The following is a 24,642-nucleotide window of genomic DNA, read 5'->3' as shown; positions in this document are numbered from 1 at the left end:
TCACCACTAACATGAGCGAACGATCCTTGATGCTAACTCTCTGCCTACCTACCTACTTACCTACCCCCGTCACAGCCCATACTATTCACATACATACGTAGACGTAACGCGCCTCGTTCAACCGCCCCGCCCTCCTCCCGGGGTATTTTAGCGGCGCATACAAGGCAGGATATAAGCCAATCATTGCCTGGTCACATATTGTAAGCTCGACTAAAGCCTGGTGCAGGGTAGGTAGGTAGGTAGGTATGTCGTGACAAGATAGCAGTTGCTTGATACTTGGTGGCAGTAGTCGTATAGCAAGGTATGGAAAGGCAAAGGCGCGTAAGATATACCTATGTAAGTAAAATAAAAGCATCCTAGGTAGTACCTAGTAAGTGAGTAACTACCAAGGTAGCAGTGGTGGTAGTGAAAGGTTTGGAGGCACTAACACTTGGAGGTAGCTGGCAGCCGGAAACGCGACGTCGTCAGGTACGGTTCGCCCATCGACAGAGCGTGAGTGCGACGGAGCCGATATGGGACGAGAGGAGAGCAGAGTAGAACAGGGCCCGCATACAGGTAGTGGATCCTGGCGATGAGTACATGTATATCTATGCCAGCTGGCTCCGTTTTCGTATAGTATTAAACTCGTTTTCATGTAGTAGCACTAGTACTCGATCCGCAGACCCAAAGCCTGAATATGGCAGGGCCGCCGTGGTGGTAAGCTATATGCTGTGCGTGATTTCCCCGTATAACGTCCCCCGTATACTGTTGATCTCCTCGCCACAACAAGAACCCAGCCCAGGCTAGGCCGAGATGATAGTGCAGGCGCTGCTGAGTGAAAATGCGGCCGCTAGTTCGACGGCACATGCACGCTTCGCGACCACAATGCCGCTCCAAATGTCCTCAAGACTCCATGCTTGTTTTGTCCCGCAGTCGCTCGCTCACTGAACCGCCAGAAAGCGCCGAAGAAAAATAGAATGCAACGCAGATTATAAATTTGCCAGTCCACGCCAGATATGCGTAGAGCCACGTGGGAGTGGCATGCCCAAATACTCATGATCCGCGGAAGAGAAACTGCATGTCCTCTGGGCTGAGAGAGTCCATGGCCTTGTCGTCGCCGTTAACTGTGGAATGAATCATGTTGGTTTTCTTCTCCTGGATCAGGACCATGCGACTCTCGACCGAGTCCTCAATGCATAGTCGTGTGATAGTGCAGGGCCGTGTCTGACCGATACGATGGCACCGGTCAGCAGATTGCCACTCGGCCGCTGGGTTCCACCATCTAAAGAGCTGGTCAGCGTGCCACCTTGCGCGTGGTATCATGAGCTAAAACTTACGGATCGACAATGAAGACGCGCGAGGCCTCGGTCAGGTTGAGGGCCACGCCGCCCGCCTTGAGCGACACGAGGAAGCACTCTACGTCCACATTGTTCATGAAGTGCTCGATGGATGCTTGGCGCTGAGCCGGCGTCATGCTACCGTCCAGCATGACAGTCGTGATGCCGGCACGGCGTAGACGCCACTCGATGAGCTGCAGCATGGTGGTGAATTGCGAGAAGATGATGGACTTGTGAGTCGCATTGTCAGACCGCAACTGATGGAGCTGGTGCACGAGCAGCTCGATCTTTGACGACGACGTCCAATTCTCCATCTTGATGCGGTTGATGATGGAGTTCTTCTTCACGAGGGTTTCGTCCTGCTCAATTTCCGGCTGCTCCAGATCGATGGCCAGCGGGATGTGGCAGCGGGGACAGTCTGGTTCATCTGTTGACCGTACGTAGCTAGCGACGCAGGCTCGGCAAAAGTCGTGCTTGCAACGGCTCCGCACCGTGTCTTCGGCCGGTTCATCACAAATGCAGCAGACCATGACGTTCTGACCGCCTTCGGCGTTCTTCTTCAAGATCAAGTCCGGATGGTCAGCAACCTGACGCATCTGCATGATCAGGCCAAAGATGTTGGCGTAATTGTTCAAAAGAACACCCTGCGCGACGTACGTGTCGAACTTTCGTTGACCGTTCGTCATGATGCTGTTGGCAAAGTCGTTTTCCTCCTCGCCAAAGAACTGTCTGTCGACATAAATCTCCTTGACCGGAAGCTCCATGGAGTTGGTGTGATCCTTCTTCAGCCGTCGCAGCATGATACGGTCCGTCATGAGTCGCAACTTTCGGAAAGCTTCGCGTCCAGGCCCAAGGTTGCCAAACTTTTGAATGGGGTTCAAGAGTTCCTGGTTGAAGACCGACACATGCTGCATGCCGGCATGGTTGCAGTGGTTGCAACGATTGTTATCGTTCATGGTCCACTCCAGCGATGAGCAAGGGCACTGCTTGCATAGATACGAGGCGAACGGTTTGATGTTCAAAAATCGAATCAGTGAAAAGAACTCTCCGATACGGTTCTGGAGGGGGGTTCCAGTCAGGCACCAGCGGTAACTGGTCTTGAGTGCAAAGCACGCCTTGGCGGTCATCGTTGTGCGTGTCTTGATGCAGTGCGCCTCGTCCAGAATAATTCGATGGAAATGAATGGAATGAATCACGCTTTGCTCCTTGTGGATTCCGTTCTTGCGCTTGAACCCGCGTTCCTGTTTGCGATACATGGATTCGAGGCTGTTATACGACATCATGATGACATCGTATTGCTTGAGCTCTTTGACGGTAATGCTTTTGGCCTTTTGGTTAGTGCCGTGGAAAACAAACGTTTTGAGGGTTCCGTCGGTGTAAGACTTGATCTCGGACTGCCATTGCATGAGCGCAACAGGTGGAACAAGAACGAGTGATGGCTGTTTGGCGGGGTAGTCGGACATGATGAGACTGACGGCCTGAATCGTCTTGCCGAGGCCCATTTCATCGCCCAGCAGACCCCCCCTCCACTCGGTCTTCTCCATTTCCTTCATCCAAGCGACGCCTTCAAGCTGGAACGGCTTGAGCTGTCGTGAGATACTTGAAGGTTGTGCAATCATGCCTGCCTTCAAAACCGGCATGCTTTCCAAATGAGTCCACATGGTAGACAGCTCAGGGTGATGCGTTTCTAAACGGTTGCGCTCCTTCTTGAGGCGTCGGTTGTTACCTCGCCTGTATCCGCGGCGCTGCGTCGCAATTTGCCTAAGGTTCTCGAGACGGCCGCTGGTCTCGTCATCACTAGTGACCGCAGAACTCAAGCCGGACGAGACAGCTGATTCAGAAGTGACGCCCGCATCGAGAGGAGCCGGCAAAGTATCGTAGTCGGAGTCAAGAGGCTCATCAATACCAGGGTCGGAGTCTGAATCGTGCACAACAAAGGCACGCTGACTTGACGATCCGGCGAGCTTTTGTGTGGCAGGGGTTTTGGTAGAGGGCTTGGCCTTGGTCACGGCCGCGCGTGGCTTGACCGGCTGTTTGCCCCTCTGCTTTGCAGACATCAAGGGCTCATCGTCGCTGCCATCATCATAATCGTCGTCTTCATCAGTTGTGTCTCCGGTGAAGAGTAACCCGTCAGACTCTAAAGCGGCGCCCGCAGCGATTTCCGCATCCATATCGAAGTCAGGACTGGAGAGTTCATCAGAGTCTGGAATGACCTTTGCCTTCTTGACCGGTGGAGCCTGCTGAGTGGAAGATCCTGTAGAAGCGCGTGCGCGTTTCGGGGCTGCGCGGGTGGGCAGTGGCACCTTGGTCGAGGCTCCAGAGTTAGAAGCACGACTGGTTCGACGGGCAGGGCCGGGTATTGGTAGATGGCCAGCATCTGCTTTGGCATACTCTTCGCGTTGTAGGCGACGTGCAGCCTGCGCCCCCAGGGAATTGTCCGAGAAGTCCTCATCGTCCGAGTCTGAAATGATGGTAGGGCCTTGCTTTGGAGGTGCCTTCATTGCATAGACGCTAGTGCGTAATGCACGTTCGCTATTTGAGGCGGCCAGACGCGACTTTGTCGGAATGCGTACTTCAAGCGAGGATCCCGACGGCTTCGTGCTGTTCTCGGACGCGGCAGGTGTAGGAACCTTGCTAGTGGCTGGAGTTGAGTACTCGCTGTCAGTCGAGGCGTCGCGCGGCGTAGGCACCGAGGAGGCGGATTCGCTACTGATGGACGCTTTGCTGGGCCGGCCACGGGGCCGTTTGCTGCTGGAAGACGCGACTTCTGCAGTTGAAGGCGATGCCACGGCGGATTCGGCTAGAAGCGAGGCCTTGGAGGGCCTGCCTCTTGGCCTCCTGGTGGAAGGCGTGGGGTCCTTGGAAATATCCATGGCGTCGGACCCGTCTCCTGCGGCTGCCGCTCTGATAGAGCCTGAGCGGGTGGTACGGCCACTTAAAGTCGCTGCTTGGTCTGAATGAGCGGCAGGAACGGGATGCAAAGTGGGAGGATGTGCCATACCAGGGGCCGCTGATGCTGGCGTAGCAGCGCCACTGAGGGTGGAGTGGCGACGAGGGCGCATCGTGATTGCCAATCACTGTCGGACAGTGATGCGTGACTTGGCTCGGAAATCTGTTTGATGCTTGGGCGAGAAAATGATGTTCCTAGAAATTGAAGGAGAGGGGAAAGGCCCTTTGGCACGCAGAACCGCCGCCCGTGATGCAAGGTAGCGGATGCCTCTCAGTAAAGACCCCTGTAGCGGGTGCCGGAGAGGCCAATTGCTCTCTCGGTACAGGCTCGACTGGTAAAGAGAGACGTGAGATGGGCAACACCACCTCTTTTTGTCGATAGAGGCGACGGATGGCCAGGGGACAAACAGCTGTGAAGGAGCTGGCGGACGTGAGGATGAAAGGATTGCCACCGGGTGACTGACTTCTTTTCCCCTTGTCGTGCCTGACGGCGCCAATTCACAGTGCTTGTAGGACGAAGGGCGACACCCGCGTTTTCACTTAACACGAAAGCACGTGCGCGACGTTGGGCGACGGTAAGAGGCCGTCGAGTCAGCAACGCGCACTGGGTCCGCGACCCACCGTGCACGTTAATTGCGTGTGGCGTTGTGCATTCGGACAGTGCGCGCAGAGCCTCATTAAATTTCTCAGCTCCTCACGTGATAGCGTGGTTGCTCCGCGAGTCAATGAGACACGCCGCCCAGGCGTGCGTCTCAACCCGATCAAACGCCACCCGCCGCTTTTTCCTGCAGTCATTGTCGTCATTTGCAGGGCTCGACATTCCAGCGACTCTGCGCCTCCGTGCGACCTCACCGACACCAACCTCTCGTCGGGAATCTTCTTTTGTCTTGTTGATGATCGTCATTGATCTTGTGCCGACTTTTGCCACTCCACCAGCCCTCTCTGGTGCGCGTTGTGAACCATGTAAGCCAAACCGCCCCACGGCTACCAGGTAACGGAATTGACAGAGAGACTTTAGGGCCCGACAGAATCAGGACCAAAATCAGCGGCAAGGCCAGAATACACGGCCGACTAGGAACATAACGGGACCGTAAGTGATTATAGTGTCTCATGCAACGTGCTCTTTGGCTGACGTTCCGACATCAGGCAGTCGGCGTTGACAGACTTTCTCGCCGTAAGTGATGGCCGAGTGCTTTTATCACGGCCTGTGGGATACTGACGTGGACCATAGTCGCACAACATCTCAGCACGTCAGATCAGGGATGAAGCCGAACATCGCCGACAGCAGGCCCTGTCTCAAGCAGAGCAGAATGGCGAGCAGCTGACGGTCACTGTTGCTGAGTCCAGCAGCAGCGGCCGGCGACGCGCAAGCCGCGTCGAAAACGACGAACAAAAATCCAAGAAGAAGGCCGAGGAGGCTAAAGCGATAGAGAAGATCAAGGCGAGCAAAGCGTTTAAGAAGCGCAAGAAGAACGCTTACGATTCGGATGACGACGACGAGATTGCACGGGCTATCTTTGAAGCGCATCATGCCCCGCTTCCCGGTCAGATTGAGAACTGTGCCATTTGCAGCAAGCGGTTCACAGTCACGCCGTACTCGCTGGCTGGTCCTGATGGCGGGTTGCTGTGCGCGCCATGTGGCAAGGAGCTTGCCAAGGAGAAGCAAGGACAGCCCAAGAAGAAGCCCCGGAAGCAGGCCGGTGGAGTCGGCTCGCGCCGGGCCATGGCCAGCCGCATCCTCGACGGAGATGTCGGGACCAAGAGTCTCGCGACGCTCTGCGTCCAGACCCTTGCCAAGAATGTCGATCTGGCAGACAGCCTGGGCGACTTGCCGGAACATCTCGTTGACAAAATTGCTCGGATATTCTCTAAGCGCAGACTGCTGAAATCTGAGACGCTGCCTCTCTTCGCGCAGCCGTTGACAGAGACGGTGCACATCTACGACGGCGCGAGACTGGGAGAACAGGATTTCATCAGCATCTTCCAGGTTGCCCCGAATCTGAAGCGATTCAAAGCGCGGGCGGCAATTCAGTTCAAAGATGAGGTGATGGACTATGTGCTCTCCCGAAACACGTCCCTTGAGAGCTTCTACCTACATGGCGCGAACTTGCTCAGTGAGGAGAAGTGGCACGAGTTTTTGGCCGCCAAAGGCCAGAACCTCAGGGGCCTCCAAGTCTATTACACGGACAAGCACTTCGGCGACGACAGCATCGTCACTATCGCAAAATACTGCCCCAACCTACAGCGCCTGAAGGTCGAAAACAACCAAAAAATGACTGACAAGGGAGTGGAAGCAATTGGCGAACTATCATCCTTACAGCACCTTGGCCTCCAATTGCAGAACCGGACAGCTCCCGAGTCCATCACTCGAGCCCTCTCCAAGGTGGGCGGGACTCTCCGCACCCTGTCGTTGAAGATTGTCCCCGACGCGGACGACAGGGTCCTGGAAGCCATCCACGAACACTGCCACTCCCTCGCAAAGTTGCGCATTACCGAGAGCGAGCATATGACCGACAAGGGATTCGCGGACCTGTTTACAAACTGGGCAAACCCGCCACTCCAGTTTCTGGACCTGCAAAAGTGCCGGCACGTCGATTCGACCCGACCACGCCACAATGACGATGGGATTGGCCTGTGCAGTGACGGATTCAAGGCCTTGATGGCGCATTCTGGATCCAGGCTTGAGCATCTGAATGTCCACGCGTGCCGACATATCTCACGAGAAGCGTTCGAGGAGGCCTTTGATGAAAAGGCTCATTATCCCGAGCTGAAAAAGCTCGAAATCAGTTTCTGTGAGGAGGTGACGGACTTCATCCTGGGGTGCGTCTTCCGGGCCTGTCCCAAGATCAAGGAGATCAATGTGTTTGGGTGCATGAAGGTGAGGGACGTTCGTGTACCACGCGGAGTAATCATGGTGGGGGTACCTAATGCGCAAGGCATGATTACCGAGGGAACGGAATAATGAGCATGTACAAGATGGATTGCTGCTGTCTCTCCCGGCGTTTAGAGCCTGGTCAGAGCAACTACACGGAGTTCGGCGCGAATGGGCAAGTGCCACATGACGTTTCTGAAGGCTATGTACAGTTATCCGATGCCGACGCCAGTATACTAAAGGAATGGGCTACGTGTTTGTAACATGAGGAGGTCGATGAAAGCCATGCGACATGCGATCGGAGTACCGTATACACCAAGGCAAGTGACTTGCGCCCCGCCGTAGGAAGTAGAGTCTCTGACACCCATTTGCCTCAAGAGAGAAATCAGCTGCCATTCTCTCGTCGAAGTTATGCTGGTTGTCGTGGTTTCCGAGCTGGCTGGCCAAGCCAGCACTCCTCGCTGCCAGTGGGCCACTTGAAACTCTGTACGGTGAGGTGCATACGGTAGTTGTATTCATTATGCGCCGGCTGGCCGTGTCCCAGACCCTTGGATGTTTACCTGCCGAACGATGCGACAGCCCGGGGGCCTCGCGCCCATCAAGCGCCCTTGACCAAGTTCTGATCCCACTGGCTCCACAGAGTGAGACGCTGCTCCAGCTCCTCATCCGAGACGCCCTGAGAGTCTCGTTTCCAAGGTTGAGGGAACTTGGCACAGCCAATCATGTGGGTAAGGTAGTAGAGATGAGAGAAGATGTTGAGGCCAAACGTCCCGGCATTGCACTCCGTGTTGGCGATGCCGTCGCAGCGGCGCACGGCGCCGACGGGATAGTCCGTCTGGTCCACGCCGCCCCCCGCGAGCCAGTACTCGGGCGAGATGTGGCGGTAGCCGAGAAACATGGGGCCCAGCCGGGGCACGGGGTCGTCGCGGTGGGTGACGCGCCACGAGCGGCCGCCGGGCTGGCTGGTGACGAAGTTGGCGAAGGCGTCGTTGCCGACGCGCGGCGAACCAAAGGTGAAGACGTCGGCGACGAGCCCCGCGCGGCGCAGGTGGGCGGCCGCGAGGGTGGCGACGGCGCCGCCGAGCGAGTACCCTGCGATGACGACCTTGTAGTCGTCGTTGCCGTGTGGGGAGGAGGAGGAGGAGGAGCAAGCACGCGTGGCTGCTTCGAGTCCGTGGGTGGTGGCGTCGGCAATCTCCTGCCAGGCCTTGCGGAAGCCGCTGTGGACCTTGCAGTTGGCGACGAGGTCGCAGTCCTCGCGGGCGAAGACGAAGTTGGTGATCCAGTTGCGGATGTTGTCGCTGCCGCGGAAGGCCAGGATGATCTCGCGGCGGGTGTGGTCGAGCGCGATGATGGCCCCGGCTCCGGTCAAGCGGCCGCTGGGGGAAAATGGGTGTCAGCTTTGAGGGTGCGCTCAACTCGAACGAGCGGTGGGATGGTCAAGGGAAAGGGGGACATACACAAACGTGGACGAGATGGTGGCGTTGTTGGCTTCTACGCCGGCACAGGTGGTGCCGCCGCCGCACTTGATGCGGTCGCCAGGCTTGCGGCCCACGTTGCAGTACGCGGCGGCAGTGTACTCGGAGTAGATCCTGAAATTATCAAGCTCCATTTGCGTTATTGAGTCTAAGTACGCGATCAGAGCTGACACCATAAAACATGATCATTGTCCTGAGCAACAGATGCGGCCTACGTCTTTGTTCCAGGTTGTGAACGACCATGGAGTCTTTGCTAAGCTTCATGGGCTTGGCCATGACGGCCGCCGAGGCCACGGCGAGGAGATATGTGGCTTTCATCTTGAGAGTCTTCTTCCTGGGTTTTGAGACTCAAAAACTGCTGCTTTGAAGCGGCAGCCACGCCTGGGCGTCAAGGACAGGCGGAGCAGCTCACGAGGTGTGAGTTGAAAGAGAAATAACTGCGCGCTCTGCCGGCTTGGCGTGATGGAACAGCTCATCGGGGACGACGCGCCGCGATGCCTTTATATGTGTCCGTGACGTCCTCTGCCGTAGCCCGCCAGCAGCATGGTTGTCGGGCGGGCGGACAGTAATCAGAGGGGGGCCGTCTTTGGTCGACCTGCTGTATACTCGTTTACCGCCAAGCTCGTCCCGGGGTCGGTAAAAGGCAATGAAGCAGCATCGTGTGTGTGCGGTCAAGTGACCATGTCCGCACACATGGAGCAGCTTCTGGGTAGTATCAACTCCGCGTCCGATCAAACCCTCGCCCCCGCTCACTACCATGCGCGCGAGCGGGCGGGCGGACGGGCGGATATTGATGGATGGACTGGGGGCATCGGGGTCGTTAACTGTACGCAGTGCAGTGCACCACCACCGCCTGTGTAGCACGCGGGCAGCGCTGGTTTCCCTGCGAGGACGACGACGAGGAACAGCAGCAGCAGCAGCAGCAGCAGCGTCGTCTTCGTACGTACGTACGTACGCACGTACGTATGGAACATGGAGCAATACAGCCGCGGCTCGAGCACCCGTGAGTCGTCAGCGTGGCATCGGTGGGCCAAACAACCCGTGGGGTCAGGAGTCAGGAGTCAAAACTCACGACTCAAGTACCGATGAGCCGCGGCCTGGCTGGGGCCGCTCCAGTCGGCGCATGTCGTCGGGCCATGGGAACGGTTCGCGGATAGATGACCCAAAAGGGGGGACACGAGCCACACGACGACGGGACCCTCTCGACTCGCGCGCGGGAAGGGTTACGAGTCCACCAAGGGGAGGACTGGAGGGCTGGAGGCAACTGTTTGGCGACTCTCTTCTGCCGCGGGCGGGCGGGCATGGACGTGGCTGGACAGCTGTGGGACTGACTGCCCAGTGCGTTTGCGCCATGTTGCAGACTTGCGGCAAGTATGCATTCGCTAAGTAACAACAGATGGAGGAAGCCCAAATGGAGGACAAAGGCTCACAAAAACTTGACGACGCCAAGCATGGCAAGCGACGTTGAGCCACCGGCCCGTGGGACGGATTAGAGTCGAAGGCACATACTGCGTCGTATTGCCGCCGTAATGAATTGATGAATAACGGGGAAAAGAGGTCCGAGCAGCAGATGACAGGCCGGGGGGACAGGTGTGGGGGAGTTGACAACTGTTGATCGAGCCGCGGCCGTGGGTTCTCCATTGTCTTGGCGCATATATGGAGGTTCCTGGACATTGAATCCTGGAGGCTGTGTGCGTGGGGGGAAGGAGATCAATGCCCCGACGTGCGTCCGCGCTGGCGGAGATTGATGTCCAGATCAAGATGAAGTTTGGCGACTGGCGCCCCGCACGGGCACTGATATGGGCTGGGGGTGGCCGCCCGCCGACCGAAGTGAGAAGTATGGGCGTGGCCCTGAAGTCGTTGCGAGAACTTCGTACGTGTAGTCTTATATGCCGTTGGCCGGATCATGTTGTCCGTTGAGGTCACGTTCGCGCCACGATGAGGCTGCCGGACGATGAGCTGGGATCAGAAAAAAAAAAAAAAAACAGAATGCTCCGCCCCTTGCTACCGTCATGGAACGCAGACCAATTTCTGTCCCTCAACCCAGCATTGATGGTGATCCGCGACTCTGTTGACGGGTCTATCGTCACCGAGAGTCCGCCAAACGCAAGCGGTCTGCTCACATGCAAGCCCAAAAGATGTTTAGCCAGGGGCACTTCTAGGGTACCGCCTGCTGCGTAATGGCTTGGCAGGGGTTGGATTCCGCCGACATGCTGCTGCATGCAGAATCTGCGGTGGCGAAGCCGCACTCCATGAACCCCATGTGTGTAACAGAGACCCTGTCATTGAGACGTGCTGTCCGCCGGCCCCAGCCAGTTCAATAAACTGCTCAATACTGAGCAAACGGAGCGAGTCTGCGGGCCAGAAATTCGTTTTTATTCTCGTATCGCCGGTGGGAGGAAGGCTTACGGCAACTCTTATTGATGAAACCTCAACTGTCTGTTGTCTTCGTCCATAACCATCAATGATCCAGGCCCTGATATGCACGTGGACCGGCTGGGATGTTGGGACGGGAGCAATCAATATCGCTAACCCCAGGGGGCAGCTCCATTGTTCCCTACAGTAATAAACCGTCCGGACTATAACTGCAATGCGGGGGTAGCTTCCTGGTGCGACTATACGGTCAATTGCCGCCGTGGAGTAGTTCCCGTTCCATGACTTGACCGCCCCTGTATGTCCGGCACCAGACTTAGGTGGATGGACTTTTCGACGAGACGGGAAAGAAGTCCGTTTACAGCATTGGCCAAACGTGAAATCCCTGCTAGGGCATTGATGTCTTGAATCGCACACGCAAAGTGTTCTCGTTCAAAGCTAGGGTTTACTGGAGGATGGGAACATGAGCTCTCATGAGAGCGCTTTGGAGTGTCGCCAAGTTTCCAGCGCCAACGAGAACGGCGCAACATGAACATAGCAAGCAACAAGTACGCGCAGGCTATCAAGTTTTGAATAGCCGCCCTGCCAATCAGAAACGTCCCGTTTCCGAGCCGTTCGGCATTTGGAACTCGCGAGATTGGAAGAGACGGAAACACCTCCAGGAACGATCCATGTGCTCCGTCGAATATGGCAATGGCAGGTAGGACATGGCTGTCCGTGAACCAAACTACCGAGAAACGTAACGCCCCTGTACGTGGACCACAACATCCCACAAAGTCATGTTCCCTTGGAGATGGACCCAGCTGGACCCAGCTGGACCCAACTCTCCAATTCCCTCACCCATCCCATCCCGCTGCTCTCCCGAGGCAAGCTGGACCTTGAGACGAGACCTCTGCGAGATGCGTCCCTGGACTTCCAACCGCCGCCTCTCTTGTATCGCGGTGCTGCCCCTGTGGCGTCCCCGCGGGTACATGTAGTCCCAAGGGCAAGGCAATGCCAATGCCGCCTTCCGACTCCCGACACCACCCAACGGGCCCGCACGGGGGCCGTCATTGAACTGCGGTTCGGGCCAGATTGTCATGGATGCGGATCATGGTGTCCGCAGCGGAGACGGCGCCCCCGCTTCAGCCCAGGTGTCCTCCTTGGACGGCCCAAGGAGCAGAAGAGCAGCGTCGCCTGTGACACATGCGGGCTGTGAAGGGTCAAGTGTGGCGGAGCAGAGCGGGTGAGCGAGCACTGCACTGCCTCTGGGTAACGTAAGTCTGCTCCTCATTGTATGACCCGAAAAGACCTGTGGAAAGTGCTCAAGATTGTTGATCCGGCGAGAAAATGCACATACTACAGTATACAGCGGCGCTGGCAGAAGATCGTTCTCGACGAGGAATGACAGGTCACCGTCCCTTGGCACCGCAAAGGTAATACGTAGATCGAAAGCAGCCCGTTGGCCATCGATGTAATGACTGCAGTGGTTGAGCAGAGCAATAGTTTTGATTTATTCGTGGCCTGAAATAAGAATGCTGCTGGGATTTGTTTGGCTCGGTCCTTCAGTGAGCTCTTCGCCTTGTGTGACGATAAAAGACCTCCCCAGGACACCGCGATTCGTGTCACGACGAGATGCAGAACGATGAGTGACCTACATAATTGTTTGTTTGCTCGTTTGACAGGAAGCTGTATTAAGAGTGTAGCGCAAGAATCATCATGCTAGTAGGATCGCTCAATGAGAGAACGCTGGTCACAAGATGTGGCATATACGGCGTCTTCCCTGCTTGCGTGTGGTGATGAGACCCGACATATGGAGGCTGTCTGAGGCGTATTGAGGTTTTGCTGAGACCATGTACGAAGTAATGACGTCTGGTGCTGATCTGGTCGGCATGGTTGGTTGGCCTTGTGCCATTGCTGCCAATGACACCACCTTCATGCTCCCAAGGTACAATAGACCAATAGGGTGGTGAGTTCCTCTGTCCTTGGTCCGGTGTTGGGTATTGCATCGTCATCCGAGCCTGTTGTGCAATGCGGGGCTTCGTTCAGCGAGCTCGGTCCCCGTGGCCAGTCTGTCTGGTTCTTGACCAACGCAAATGTGCTGGTTCTGATATGATCAAGACTCCATTTCTCACAACACAACACTATATACGTTGAAGGTGCCTGGTGACACACTCAGTCGACCCGAGCAACTTTCTCACAGCGGTCATGGCTACGGATGCAGAGACGGGCGAATACCTCAAGACGCTTCCTCCGAAGCATCTCGAGCCGCTGTGGTCGCAGATGAGCTTGCTGGTGCCGGCACTACCAAAGCCCGTGGCGGAGCCGCATATGTGGGAGTACAGTGAAGTCTTCCCCAGCCTTGCAAAGGCGGGCGAGATTGTCCCCGAGGACAAGGCCGAGCGCCGGGTTTTGATGCTCGTGAACCCAAGTATGAGTACGTCTCGCACACACTGGTAGGGGGTCTGTCTCTTCCGAGGCTCAAATCGAAAAACAAACTTGCCCCCCCCCTGAGCTGTGTGGTCTCTGATGATGAAAACGTGCCCGGATGCAGAAGCCCCTTGCACTACAGACACCATCTACGCCGGGCTGCAGCTCGTCAACCCGGGAGAGACGGCCCCGGCACATCGACACGTGGCGTCAGCGTTCCGCTTCATCATTGACGGCGAGGGCTTCACGGCCGTCGAGGGTCAGAAGCTGCCGCTGAGGCGCGGGGATGTCGTCGTCACGCCCGCCTGGCGTTGGCACGATCACGGCAACGAAAGCGAGAGACCGGTTGTGTGGCTCGACGTCTTGGACCTGCCGCTTTTCACGTATGCCAGGGTGAATTTCGCCGAGGGATATGGCGAGAAACGATATCCGAGCCAGTGAGTTCTCCATGCGTTCAATATTCGGCTTGGTTGTATATGTCTGGTGCGTAATCAAGGGAGCACAGCACAGCATAGGCGGCTGATAAGTCGAGGTGCGTGCGCATTTACGCAGACCCGTTGAAGCATCGGAATGGCGCCACCCTTGGTCCGATACACAGAAAGCACTGGATGCCCAGACTGGCGACCACGCCGTATATCACTACCGCGACGTCGCGGGCGAGCCTCTCGCGAGGACGCTGGGCGCGCAAGCCGAGCGCATCGGGCCCGGCACGGCGACGACGGCGACGCAGGACATACGGTCCTTTGTCTACCACTGCTACGCGGGTCAGGGCTTCAGCATGGTCGAGGCGGCGAGCGGTGGTGAGACGCTTCGGCTCGAGTGGACGTCGCGCGACACGTTTGCGGTGCCGGCGTGGTCCAAGGTGGTGCATGTGAATAGTTCGGAGACGGAGCAGGCGTATCTCGTGGGGATGCATGACGGGCCGTTCTTGGATGCCTTGGGCCTGCGGCAGTCGAAAACATGAGGGCACGGGGAAGAATCCGATGCTTGCTTGGATCAGGATCGACGTTTAGTGCGTTCGTTGTCTGATGTTTGTACCACGATCTGACGGTTTTGCCATCTACGAGTCTATCCGCTCAGTACAGTCGTCCATCACTCACTCCTTCAAGGACATGAAGCCAAACTTGTCGCCCACATTCGTCGTGACGCCCTTGCTCTCCGCCTCAGCCATCCTCTCCAGCGCCGCGGACGCCAGCTCGCGCGCCCTGCCGCCAAACTGCTCCGTCTTGGCCACGGCGGCGAACCGCGACTTCCACCCGTCCCACAGCGCCGGCGTCCACTTCTGCCTGCCAATCTCGATGAGCGTCTCCCCCTCGCACATCTCGTGCAGGGCGTCGGCCGCGCGCAGAATCCACTGCGCGGCCGCCGACGCCCACGGCTCGTAGTGCCGCGCCGCCTCGGAGGCGTCCGCGTACGCCGCGCTCGTGAGCGGGTTGACCGTGGCGAAGGGCGAGGGCCGGATGAGCGCGCTGAGGCGCGTCGCCTCGACGACGGCGCCGGCGAGCAGGCGGGCGAGGAAGGCGGAGAAGTTGACGTAGGACGCGGCGATGGCTTCGGAGCGCTCGACTTGCTGCGTGGCCGTGAATGTGCCTTGTTGCCGTGTCGTGTCCCCGAGGTTAGGTCGTGAAGAAGGAGATATTGACATGCGCGGCGGTTATATCCAAGCCCTTATTACTTACCTTGATCGAGCTCCCACAGCTGCTGCTCGAAGCCGTCGTATTTGTTCTCGGGCGCCAAAACCCAAAGCTCCTTGTGGAAGAGCTCGTCGCCGACCTTCTCCGGGACCTCATGCCGCGGAAGGCGCTGGAGCTCCCGCAAGAGCTCGACGAGGCGGTCCTGGCCAGGATGGTCGGCGGGCACGGCCATGGCGGCCTTGCCCAGACAATCCCAGAGGTACCTTTGCCACCCCGACGGCCTGGGATTGTCCGTCTGGCGGCACTCGTCGACGACGACCTTGTCAATGTCCCGCGCGCCGGACGCAGAGTCGGTCGCGCCGTTGACGAGGTCCTGGAGGGTGTTGGCGATGTCAACCTCTGACTTGCAGTCGTCGGGGTCGGATAGGCCGAGAGAGATGGAGGACACCATGGCTCGAGGAACGAGAGGAGATGGACGAGGGGAGCGGATTATGTTGTGAGGATGCGCATGTGTGATGTGATGGTCGATGCTCATCAAATGTGTTGGTGACTATCCATCAGGCATTTATACAGGAGCATTGCTATTTATACAGCCGCATTTCTCTATTCATACAGCCGCCTCTAATCGCCCAGCGTCACGTCACGTCACATCTTGCCGCAATGCCACGCCAGCCATTCGCACGCCGATGTCTCAATCGAACGGCAGCCGCCGGACCCGGCGCAGCCATTGAGGTCTGAGGGAACGTACTGTAAGGCGGCTATATGAATAGCAATGCTCTTTTTCGCGACGGGCAGACCTCCGCCATCTATGCTACCTTTATGAATATTCATCTCCTCTCCGAGCTGGCTCCGTCAAACCGCAAGGGCACGCACTTGTCAACGGAGGGCGTGGATGCTAAGCTCACGCACATCGTCAACACATTCATCATGATTCACGAAAGTGTTGGGTTTAATTCGTCTTGGCAGTACTACTACGAGAAGGCGCAAAGAGCCTCTAGTTGTTTTCTTCATTCGTGTTCCCACACTGCTTGGCGACGCGGAGGCAGCAGCAGGGTCTCTTCCCCTCCTCTGAGTCTCCAACAACCCGTTTATGCCTTGCCGCCACTCGATTGTTGGAATAGGCTCTCCGTGCTGCTGCTAGGCTAGCAGCAGATGTATCGGGCATAGTCGGCCGACCATGATTAGACTTTCCCGACACTCACCCAACCGACAAACTACTATTTAAACCATGTCGTATCGTCAAACCCGCTCACCGATCAATGATATCCGCACACGTTGTATTTACAACTCCATTGCCGCCTTAAAATGGCAGCCATAACCGTCATTGGTCTCGGCGCCGCAGCTTTAGCCGTGTATCTCCTCTACGCCTACGTCTTGCATCCCGTCTTCTTCTCGCCTCTTGCGCGCCTTCCCACCCCGCACTGGTCATGCGCCGTCTCCGATTTCTGGATCCTGCGCGCGAGGAAGAAGGGCGTCGAGAACAAGACGCTGTACGATGCCCACTTCCGCCACGGGCAGGTCGTCCGCGTCGCGCCCAACACGGTCAGCGTCGACGGCGTGGAAGCCATGCGGGCCGTCTATCAAGGCGGGTACGAGAAGGCGCCGTGGTACCAGCGGTTCAACAACTATGGGTATGTATTGCTTGTTACTGACCTGGCCTCTCCAAGATGTGATTTCTGGCGGCTACGAATGCTCACACCGGTGGTTACATGTAGCGTGCCTTGCATCTTCTCAACGCTTGGCTCCAAGGAACATTCCCGCAGGAAGCGCATGATGTCCAACGTCTACTCCAAGTCGTATATTCAGGCGTCCCGGCCAGCCAAGGCCCAGAGCCGGATAGTCCTCCTCGGCAGGCTCCTCCCTTTGCTCAGACGCGAGGCCGCAAGGGGGGCCGCGGGCGGCACGGAGGTGCAGTCCATCTTCATGGCCACGACCATGGACCTCATATCCGCGTACATCTTTGGCATACAAAACAGCACCAACTTCCTCGAGGACAAGGCCTACAGAGACCACTGGCTGCGGCTCTACCTCTCGAGACACCATCACCACTTTTGGCCGCAGGAGATGCCGGGCCTGACGTCGCTGTGCGCAAAGTTCGGCGTCAGGCTGTATCCGACGTTTGTGGATAGGGCGAATGCAGAGCTTAGAGACTGGAACAAGCAAATATGTGACAAGACGCTCGAGTACCTTTCTTCCACGGGCTCCACAGCGGCACTGCCGGAGTATGAGCCCGTCGTCTTCAAGGCCCTTCACGCAGGAATCGACAAGGAAGAACGCGCAGAGGGCGACGCTTCGCTCCTCTATGAGACGACGATTCGCCAACGAGACTCCTCCGTTGCCAGCGAAATACTGGATCAAGTCCTGGCAGGTCACGAAACAGCCGGCATTGTGCTTACCTGTCTTGCTTGGAGGCTGTCTCAGAACCAGGATCTGCAGCGCCAGCTTCGGGTAGAGATTCTGGCCCTGGAACCCTCACTGGCAGCAGCAGACACCGACCCGGCGTGTCTCCCCGACGCCAGGGCCCTGGACAACCTGCCCATCCTACACGCCGTCGTCATGGAGACTCTCCGCCTCCACGCCCCAATTCCGGGCCCGCAGCCGCGGGAGACGCCGTACCCGTCGTGTAGCATCGGTGGCTACGAGCTCCCTGGAGGGGTCCGGATCGCCGCCCTCGCGCACACTCTGCATCTCGACGAGAGGGTGTATCCCGACCCGAGGCGCTGGGACCATACCCGGTGGCTGGTGGCCGGCTCCGCCACGGACGCGCATCGCAGAGAAATGAGCCGGCAGTTCTGGGCCTTTGGGAGCGGAGGCAGAATGTGCATTGGCTCCAACTTTGCATGGAACGGTACTCTTGACCACGCTCTCGGAAATCTGAATAATCGTGTTCGGGCGCTAACCTATGCGCAGAGATGAAGCTTGTCACAGCAGTGATATATGCCAACTTCGCAACAGCGGTCGTCGACGATACCGGCGTGGAGCAGACGGATGGATACTCGGCCAGACCTGTGGGGAACCAGTTGTACTTGAAATTAACGCCCTTGTGACATTTTCGAGTACTTGGATACATAAAGCATAACAAAGACGAGCTTGATTGTAAAATATAAAGCCCCTTTGAAGAAGTATAAACCTGCTGAACATGAATTTTATAGCCACAACTTTTTCCCCCACCTCGAGTCCCTCTCCTTCACTTAGAGACACCATCCAGACGTAAGGCGACCATCATACGTCCCGTGCCTTATTTGTCGCACACGCGAAAGGGACCGCTGCCCTGATGGGTGTTGCGATCCTCGATGAAGTGGGTCATGACGCCGCACAGCGTCTTCCCGTCCTGGAGGTAGACGACGCGGGCAGGCGTCCCGATGTAGCCGTGCTTCACGTTCTTGTCGTAGAAGGACCCATCCTTCATGACGGGGAACTCGAACAGCTTGGGTTTCTGCTCGTTGCACCGCAAGTCGGCGCCGTAGAACTTGAGCTGCGCGCCGTCGCCCGACTGGCCGCCAAATTCATGGGGATCCCTATACGTGCGTGCGTGCCTTGTGTTTCAGCCTCGCGATTTTTTCTTGTGCGCGTAGCGTGTGGGTTTTCGGGAAAGGGGGGATGAAGGAAGGGGGGTTTCGATTTTGTATATACATACCCGGACTTGCCAGGTGTAGTCCCTCCTGCGTTCATTGCAGCGTTGGCCCAGTTCTGCGTGATGGCGAACCTGCCGATGTTGGTCCCGCAGCAATAGTCTGCGGTCTGCTTGTATTGTCAGCTGCTGCGGGATGCTAGCAGTCTAGTCCTAAGACGCCGAAAAAGGGGGCACAAACGGCAGCGGCGACAAGTGTCGCGACGGCAAACAGGCTCTTGTTGAACATCATCTTGAATGGATTGGTATTGGCCTGTGCTGCGAACTACCCGAGTATCTCTGATGAGCTGGCATAAGTACTCTGCAGCAAACCGTTAACTTTCATTGTTCCAGCTTAAGGTCTTCTTATACGGTCCCCTCAATCCTTGCGGCAGCGCTCTAAGAATCAATCATTGAAGCTATCATTACATTGCTGTGTAACGCCCGGTACAGGGTTTTAGCCGCGCGTAGCATGCATCGTAGAGGTCCAGTGTGACACGGGTCTGTGGTTCAGGGGAAAAGTGATATATTCAGCTGGGCTCGACGTTGCACTCGTGGAGAATTGTTCTCTCTGAGACGAACTGCTTGCTTTACTGAGCCGGTTGTGGTCCTTACGTTGTGGACAGTGGCTAGCTGACACGAACACACATTTTGCCGTGCTTATGTTCGCGTAGTCTCATACGTTGCAACTGTGCGTTCTTCGTTCATGTAATCAAATGCGACAGTGGCGGGTGTCTTAAAGGCGGGTGGTCTTCAGCTCAGTTTCTTGACATGGCGCAGCTCAACTTGCTCGAGGAATATGCAACATGATTGCCGGGACATCACCGTTACTCCCGGAAGCATCCGCAGACCATAGGCACTACGGCCGTTGTCCGATACAGATGTATGTGTACCCCTACTTTCACGTCTGGTTGTAGAGTTGAGATGAGACCGCCTGCCCCTATGTGCAATCAATTGAAAAACATGCCGCCAATGTCACCACCGCGGACCGACAGTTGAGCCACCCGCAGCTCAGTTCAGCCCGCCGCAAGCATGCACGTAAACGAAACAACAATGCTATAATATATATGTACATTTGAAGGTGCCGTAACCGAGATCTCAGCGGCTTGCGCAGATACAATGCTTGTAACAATGGTCCATCTTTCGTATGTATCTGGCTTGAGTCTTCGCAACCTACGCTGTCAGTAGATACATGTATGTGACCATGATATGATCAGGACTTTTTCCCGTCTGCGGCAAGCTGCCAGCAGAGTTCAAGCCGCCTGAACCTCCTTCCTTTCTTGGGTACCTCGCAGGGACCTTGGGCAAAAGGGTGAGATATGATAGGCCTTTTGAACAGTTAGGCACAAGAGGTACATTGCCAGCCAGAGGACACCGACTCCCTGCGAGACCAGACGCCAATAAATGCCTACCTGTTCACAAAACGGGAGCCCCGCTGATGCCACGGGTCGGCTTGACCTAGAAGGGGCGAGATCGTCACCCGCGGATCAGATGACAGCCGTGTCTGTGACGACTCGCCGTTTCGAAAACTCCTCGGACGGAAGCTCGGCTGTCGATGCCATCTTCGTCATCGTCGCTCACCAGACGACCGCGCTGGGAGAAACCGACTTGAACTGCATGACAATACCTGCGTTTCTTCAGACTGGACCCGCTATTTATGACCACTCAGCCGGCAAGGGTTGCCTGATATCTCACGGTGACTGTAAAGACAAGCCCTAGCACCCTGTCCAAGTTAAAGTCGAGTCGACCGCAATAGCGGCAAACGGCATGCGAGTATTGACGCGCCCCGAGCCGTCCTAGGTCCAGAATGGCACGTGCTTGTAATACCGTCGTCGATTTATCGGTGATATTCGCCCTGGTGGTGTGGTGCGGCCGAGGTTTGCAAGTCCAAAACAGGGAAAAGGCAACATCCATTCAATGCGATGATTATATTCGCTTCATATAAACGAGGCCGAAGCTACAGTCGGGCTGCCATTTCATAGGGGCCCCACCAAGGGATGGGGTCTGGTGCATAGACGCCGTGGAAGTTCGCCGAGAATAGTTGCCGATGAAATTTATGCCGCGCCATGCTAGCGCGCGAACTCGAGTCAAGTCGTCAGGCTGATGGGGAGAAGATGTCACAACATAAGAAAAGCATGATAACTTGGGCACTAGCGTGCCGGTACACTTTTGCTCAATTGACGCAACAGAAGGCAGACGTCGATAGTTGCTCTTGGCGGCGGGGAGGTAGGGTCTATGCGAACTAAATTATACTACGCAGGTCACAGCTGGCACCTAAATACGGTCTCATGTGCGTACGGGGCCTTGGCAGATGCGACCTTAGTAATGTTCGGCAACTCCCACATGCCCTAGGAGATATGGCAAGGCCTTTGCCTCCAAGCAACTAGACGTGAATACACGGCGTGTGCATGGTTTCTTAAATCCAGCAATAATCATGCGCATTACTTTGGACAGCGGAGAGCCCAACAAAGTCAGTAAAGCCCATGCTTCAGTGTTCAACATGGTGCCACACGCGTCTTGTCCAACACGCTAGTAGGCGCAATCATAATCGCAGTTGAGGCCTTGAACAACAACATGAAAAGGAGAAGCCCTTCTTGGCCCCTCGTCTAGATATAAATCACTCCCATCTCTCCTACGTTTCATTCTGTGTCCGTCTCCTAACGCATTCCATATATCGCATCGTATTGATCACACTATTCCCCGTCGAGTCTCACGAAACACTATTGAAAGGCAACACGTTTTCAAGATGAAGGCTTCCCTCTCTACCCTCACTTTGGCTCTTGCCTTCACCCTCGGCTCTGCCCAAGACTCTTCCGAGAAGCCTTCCAACGAACTTTGGGAGATGAGCACGCAGCAAGCTTGGGCCAACTTCAAAGATAGTTCTGGCAGAAATGAATACAAGTTTTGCAAGAAGTCTGAGGTAAGTACCCTCTTCTCAGCCTGGCCGGTGTAGCTACTCACTACGGGTTACATGTGCTTATGTGACTTGAATGTGTCCCGCTGACATCTTGGACTATAGGCAACAAGTCACGCCGAGGGCCTCTTGGTGTGCAACGCTCAGGATGTTGACGTCGCCCCTGATAAAACAACCGTAGGAGTACCCACGCGCGACCCATGGACAGGCATCCTTTTTGCTTTTAAGAGGGCTCACAGATGCTACTTGAGCTGTTGTCGCACTCAGTCATGACGAAGCGAAAGCTCCAAAAAAAAAAAGCATGGAGGCTAATAATTCTGTGACTACTAGACCCCATTGGGAGACGGATGGGTTCGTCTCGAAGAGGCTTGTAAGGGCCGCGCGGATGGTGTAAGTCAAGACTCGAGCCTTTCAGCGTCAATCTGCTAACACGGATCAAGTGCCACCTTTGCTACAAGACTAGCGTTAAGAAGCAGTGGGAGGTGAGTAGTACCTTTGCCATATTTGGCATCGAAGGGAGCACGGATCGCTGCTCGCCCCAGATGTCACTGACTTCCTCGCGGGTGACTAACAGATGTATGAATCAGTCATTGCCGACGCGGTTCTTCTGCTACGAGAAGGCGGAGAGCACCCGCAACGCCACACTTCAGCTGCTCGAGTTTCTCAAAGAAAGTGGTCTTTCTAAAGACGAAACTAGGGAACTCGTCCATTCCTGCGATGCTAAAGCTTCATGCGGCGATGAACCAAAGCCGAAGGCGAAGGATCAAGAAGTTGACATGAAGCATTTCGAAACTATGAGGGACTGCGCGGTGAAGTATCGGGTCAACTTTCCGACCCAAAATTGAGACAGGCCGGATGATGGGGCGTGTAGGTGCCTCGCATGTATACATGTATGGACGAGAAACCTCACTGCTCACTCAGCGCGAGGAATGGGTGTATATAGCCCATCATTAGGAGTAGCACTAGAAGTCGATGATAAGGTGGGTGTTATGCATCCGTCTCACCATGCTTCTATATTGAACTTTAAAAACAATATTTTAAGCACCGAGATGTGTTGCCGTCTTATCAAAATCAATTGAGATGGCCTTCACACGCCGCCATAACTAAGGATATTTTCAGCAGACCGCCAAGTTTAAAAGGTGCCAGACGTTGCCCGCCCGGACCTCCAACTGACGTCTTTAAGTGCCTGACATTATAACTGACGAGACGGGACCCCCGATAACAAGACGTCTCTGTCGCCCCTTCTGACGTCGCCAACGACACTCCTGGCTAGTACCGCAGCTCACGCAATGGCATAAACCAACTTCTCGCCGCTAATCGGCCGCATGTACTCCTTCTCCCCTTCCTCGTCCCGCCGTGGCAGCCCGCGCCCCTGCCCCCGCTCCGACACCAGGCCGGACAGTAGGGCAAAGCCATCCGGCACGATGCGCTCCAGCCCACCGGGCATCCTGCGCACCGGATTCGGGTGCAGCTTCACCTGTTCGCCTGCCTTGGCGCCCGAGCTCAGAAACCGGAAAAAGTCGACGGCAAAGCGTCTCGCCTCGGGGCTGGCCGGGAAGATGAGGCCTGTGTGAGGAAGGGTATTTCGTTAGGCGCCATATATCGTCTCCCGTAGAGGAGAGGGAGGAGAAAGGAAAGGGATAGACAAGGGGGAGATAGTAATGTAGAGGACTTACCGCCACCATAGTCAATCTCCACGCCCAAACCCTCCCACACCGCACCATACACCGGCTGGACCGCCAACCCCTTGGTATCATACTTGCCCCCCTCGGGCCCACGAAAGACATGATACTTGCCGCCCTCGGCCAGCGTGTCGTGCACCCTCGCCACCGTATCCCGTTCCGAGATGGCATCGAGCGCGTAGTCCACGCCCCTACTACCCGGCGTCGCCGCGCGCACTTTGTCCACCCAGTACGCGTCGCGGTAGTCCACCAGCACGTCGTACCCATACGGCGCCGCCCGCAACGTGCCGTGGCGGGACACGCTCGCCGCGCCGATGAGGCGCAGAGGTCGGCCGGACGCGCGGGCGGCGACGTGCGCGAGCTGTGCGGCGAACATGCCGAGGGAGGTGGAGGCGCCGTATATGAAGATGCTGATGGGTGATGCTGACGATGCTGACGATAGCGATGACGAGTCGTTGTTTGGCACTGGGGTTGCGTGTTGAGGGAGGAGCTCCGAGAGGGATGGAGAGGGGGAGGAGCTGGAAAAGGTGCTGGGCAGTCCGAAGCGAGGGAACAGGGCCTGCGCGGCGGTGAGGCCGCACATGCTGATGGTGGACGCCTCCTCAAAGGAGAGCCCCTCGGGGATCGTCCAGAGGAGGTCATACGGCGCAACCACGTATTCGGCGAACGCACCGGGCCTGTCGTTGGCAGATGAAGCTATGAGTATAGGACGCCCGTGTCAGCGTTCTGCTCCCCCCTTTTCAAGGACCGCCGCTGCTGCCTCCGTTGTCTGTCTGCTGCCTCGACTCACCTCCTTGAACAAACCCAGCGACGCGCGCCCCCTCCACGGTCCTCGCGTCCTCGTCCCTGTCTCCGTTCTCGTGCTCGCTTGAGCTCGCGGTGGCAGGCCCGCAGTCGACCACGACGCCCGCAAAGTCGGTGCCCATGACGCGCTCGGTCTGCGCGGCGATGGGCCCCGCAAAGTGAATCTGGTCGACGGGGTTGAGGGCCACGGCGTGCACGCGCACGAGCACCTCGCCGGGGCCCGGCACGGGGCGGGGCACCTCCTTGACCGAGGCGGTGCGGGTTGCCGTCTCGAAGACGAGGGCCTTCATTGCGCATATATGTATATGTATATATATAAATAAATATATTGGCTGAGTCTTCCTGTGTCTTTGACAAGTGGACCGGGGAATGATGAATGATGGATGATGGCTCTGTATGGGGAATGATATACCGCGGAATTTGTTTGTTTCGATATGTAGTGTGGCGCGGAGGGCATGTCCTGAATGTCGCCGTGCTATTGTTTTCTCTCATTCAATTGCTGCTATTGCCGTTACCGTTGCTGTGAAACGAGCAGTCAACCACGAAAGACACAACACCACGGGAATCATCGTGACTATATATACCGTCCCTCAACTACTTG

At 56.6% G+C, this 24,642-nt stretch overlaps 9 protein-coding genes across 9 annotated transcripts; 4 read left to right on the top strand and 5 right to left on the bottom strand.

Annotated features, from left to right (window-relative positions):
• Window positions 1-593: 593 nt before the first annotated feature.
• RAD16 (DNA repair protein rad16) lies at window positions 594-4,763 on the bottom strand. Its single transcript, XM_047987142.1, has 3 exons — window positions 4,318-4,763; window positions 1,317-4,263; window positions 594-1,261 (listed from the first exon to the last, which is right to left on the bottom strand). Exons 1-3 carry the CDS (start codon window positions 4,376-4,378, stop codon window positions 1,033-1,035), a joined length of 3,237 nt encoding a protein of 1,078 aa, XP_047843126.1. The 5' UTR covers window positions 4,379-4,763; the 3' UTR covers window positions 594-1,032.
• A 255-nt stretch (window positions 4,764-5,018) lies between these two features.
• Window positions 5,019-8,161, top strand: RAD7 (UV-damaged DNA-binding protein rad7). Its single transcript, XM_047987141.1, has 5 exons — window positions 5,019-5,228; window positions 5,284-5,355; window positions 5,412-5,439; window positions 5,497-7,457; window positions 7,516-8,161. Coding segments are annotated over exons 1-4 (1,833 nt in total). The 5' UTR covers window positions 5,019-5,226; the 3' UTR covers window positions 7,228-7,457; window positions 7,516-8,161.
• JDV02_005818 (uncharacterized protein) lies at window positions 7,285-8,933 on the bottom strand (the record flags this gene model as incomplete). The annotated part of the gene is made up of 3 exons (XM_047987140.1): window positions 7,285-8,516; window positions 8,598-8,763; window positions 8,831-8,933. 3 exons carry the CDS (start codon window positions 8,931-8,933, stop codon window positions 7,736-7,738), a joined length of 1,050 nt encoding a protein of 349 aa, XP_047843124.1. The 3' UTR covers window positions 7,285-7,735.
• A 4,127-nt stretch (window positions 8,934-13,060) lies between these two features.
• Window positions 13,061-14,362, top strand: JDV02_005817 (Gentisate 1,2-dioxygenase). The gene is made up of 3 exons (XM_047987139.1): window positions 13,061-13,404; window positions 13,522-13,834; window positions 13,950-14,362. Exons 1-3 carry the CDS (start codon window positions 13,176-13,178, stop codon window positions 14,359-14,361), a joined length of 954 nt encoding a protein of 317 aa, XP_047843123.1. The 5' UTR covers window positions 13,061-13,175; the 3' UTR covers window position 14,362.
• Window positions 14,363-14,493: 131 nt separating this feature from the next.
• On the bottom strand, window positions 14,494-15,495 carry JDV02_005816 (uncharacterized protein; the record flags this gene model as incomplete). The annotated part of the gene is made up of 2 exons (XM_047987138.1): window positions 15,077-15,495; window positions 14,494-14,987 (listed from the first exon to the last, which is right to left on the bottom strand). Exons 1-2 carry the CDS (start codon window positions 15,480-15,482, stop codon window positions 14,494-14,496), a joined length of 900 nt encoding a protein of 299 aa, XP_047843122.1. The 5' UTR covers window positions 15,483-15,495.
• Window positions 15,496-16,336: 841 nt separating this feature from the next.
• JDV02_005815 (uncharacterized protein) lies at window positions 16,337-18,078 on the top strand (the record flags this gene model as incomplete). Its single annotated transcript, XM_047987137.1, has 3 exons — window positions 16,337-16,662; window positions 16,747-17,879; window positions 17,942-18,078. 3 exons carry the CDS (start codon window positions 16,337-16,339, stop codon window positions 18,076-18,078), a joined length of 1,596 nt encoding a protein of 531 aa, XP_047843121.1.
• Window positions 18,079-18,269: 191 nt separating this feature from the next.
• JDV02_005814 (uncharacterized protein) lies at window positions 18,270-18,894 on the bottom strand (the record flags this gene model as incomplete). Its single annotated transcript, XM_047987136.1, has 3 exons — window positions 18,270-18,549; window positions 18,669-18,772; window positions 18,844-18,894. 3 exons carry the CDS (start codon window positions 18,892-18,894, stop codon window positions 18,270-18,272), a joined length of 435 nt encoding a protein of 144 aa, XP_047843120.1.
• A 2,493-nt stretch (window positions 18,895-21,387) lies between these two features.
• JDV02_005813 (uncharacterized protein) lies at window positions 21,388-22,400 on the top strand (the record flags this gene model as incomplete). Its single annotated transcript, XM_047987135.1, has 5 exons — window positions 21,388-21,561; window positions 21,661-21,732; window positions 21,886-21,945; window positions 21,996-22,037; window positions 22,143-22,400. The coding sequence occupies 5 exons, from the start codon at window positions 21,388-21,390 to the stop codon at window positions 22,398-22,400; spliced, it is 606 nt and encodes a 201-aa protein (XP_047843119.1).
• Window positions 22,401-22,837: 437 nt separating this feature from the next.
• On the bottom strand, window positions 22,838-24,331 carry JDV02_005812 (uncharacterized protein; the record flags this gene model as incomplete). The annotated part of the gene is made up of 3 exons (XM_047987134.1): window positions 22,838-23,121; window positions 23,232-23,933; window positions 24,028-24,331. The coding sequence occupies 3 exons, from the start codon at window positions 24,329-24,331 to the stop codon at window positions 22,838-22,840; spliced, it is 1,290 nt and encodes a 429-aa protein (XP_047843118.1).
• Between the last annotated feature and the right edge of the window lie 311 nt (window positions 24,332-24,642).

The sequence above is a fragment of the Purpureocillium takamizusanense genome, chromosome 5 (genome assembly GCF_022605165.1).
Source record: "Purpureocillium takamizusanense chromosome 5, complete sequence".
NCBI classification, from domain to species: domain Eukaryota; kingdom Fungi; phylum Ascomycota; class Sordariomycetes; order Hypocreales; family Ophiocordycipitaceae; genus Purpureocillium; species Purpureocillium takamizusanense.
Note: the sequence above shows the minus strand (reverse complement) of the source record. Positions and strands in the feature narration are given on the sequence as shown.

What these genes read in the sequence shown, in the direction of transcription:
- RAD16 (XM_047987142.1), bottom strand. Translation starts at nt 4,378, where the DNA reads ATGCGCCCTCGTCGCCACTCCACCCTCAGTGGCGCTGCTACGCCAGCA. An exon ending in GCCAGCATCAGCGGCCCCTG is followed by an intron (nt 4,264 to 4,317) that starts GTATGGCACATC and finishes ATTCAGACCAAG; the next exon opens with CAGCGACTTTAAGTGGCCGT. An exon ending in CGCGTCTTCATTGTCGATCC is followed by an intron (nt 1,262 to 1,316) that starts GTAAGTTTTAGC and finishes CCAGCTCTTTAG; the next exon opens with ATGGTGGAACCCAGCGGCCG.
- JDV02_005817 (XM_047987139.1), top strand. Translation starts at nt 13,176, where the DNA reads ATGGCTACGGATGCAGAGACGGGCGAATACCTCAAGACGCTTCCTCCG. An exon ending in GCTCGTGAACCCAAGTATGA is followed by an intron (nt 13,405 to 13,521) that starts GTACGTCTCGCA and finishes GCCCGGATGCAG; the next exon opens with AAGCCCCTTGCACTACAGAC. An exon ending in GAGAAACGATATCCGAGCCA is followed by an intron (nt 13,835 to 13,949) that starts GTGAGTTCTCCA and finishes GCATTTACGCAG; the next exon opens with ACCCGTTGAAGCATCGGAAT.
- RAD7 (XM_047987141.1), top strand. An exon ending in ACTAGGAACATAACGGGACC is followed by an intron (nt 5,356 to 5,411) that starts GTAAGTGATTAT and finishes TTCCGACATCAG; the next exon opens with GCAGTCGGCGTTGACAGACT. An exon ending in CGTTGACAGACTTTCTCGCC is followed by an intron (nt 5,440 to 5,496) that starts GTAAGTGATGGC and finishes CGTGGACCATAG; the next exon opens with TCGCACAACATCTCAGCACG.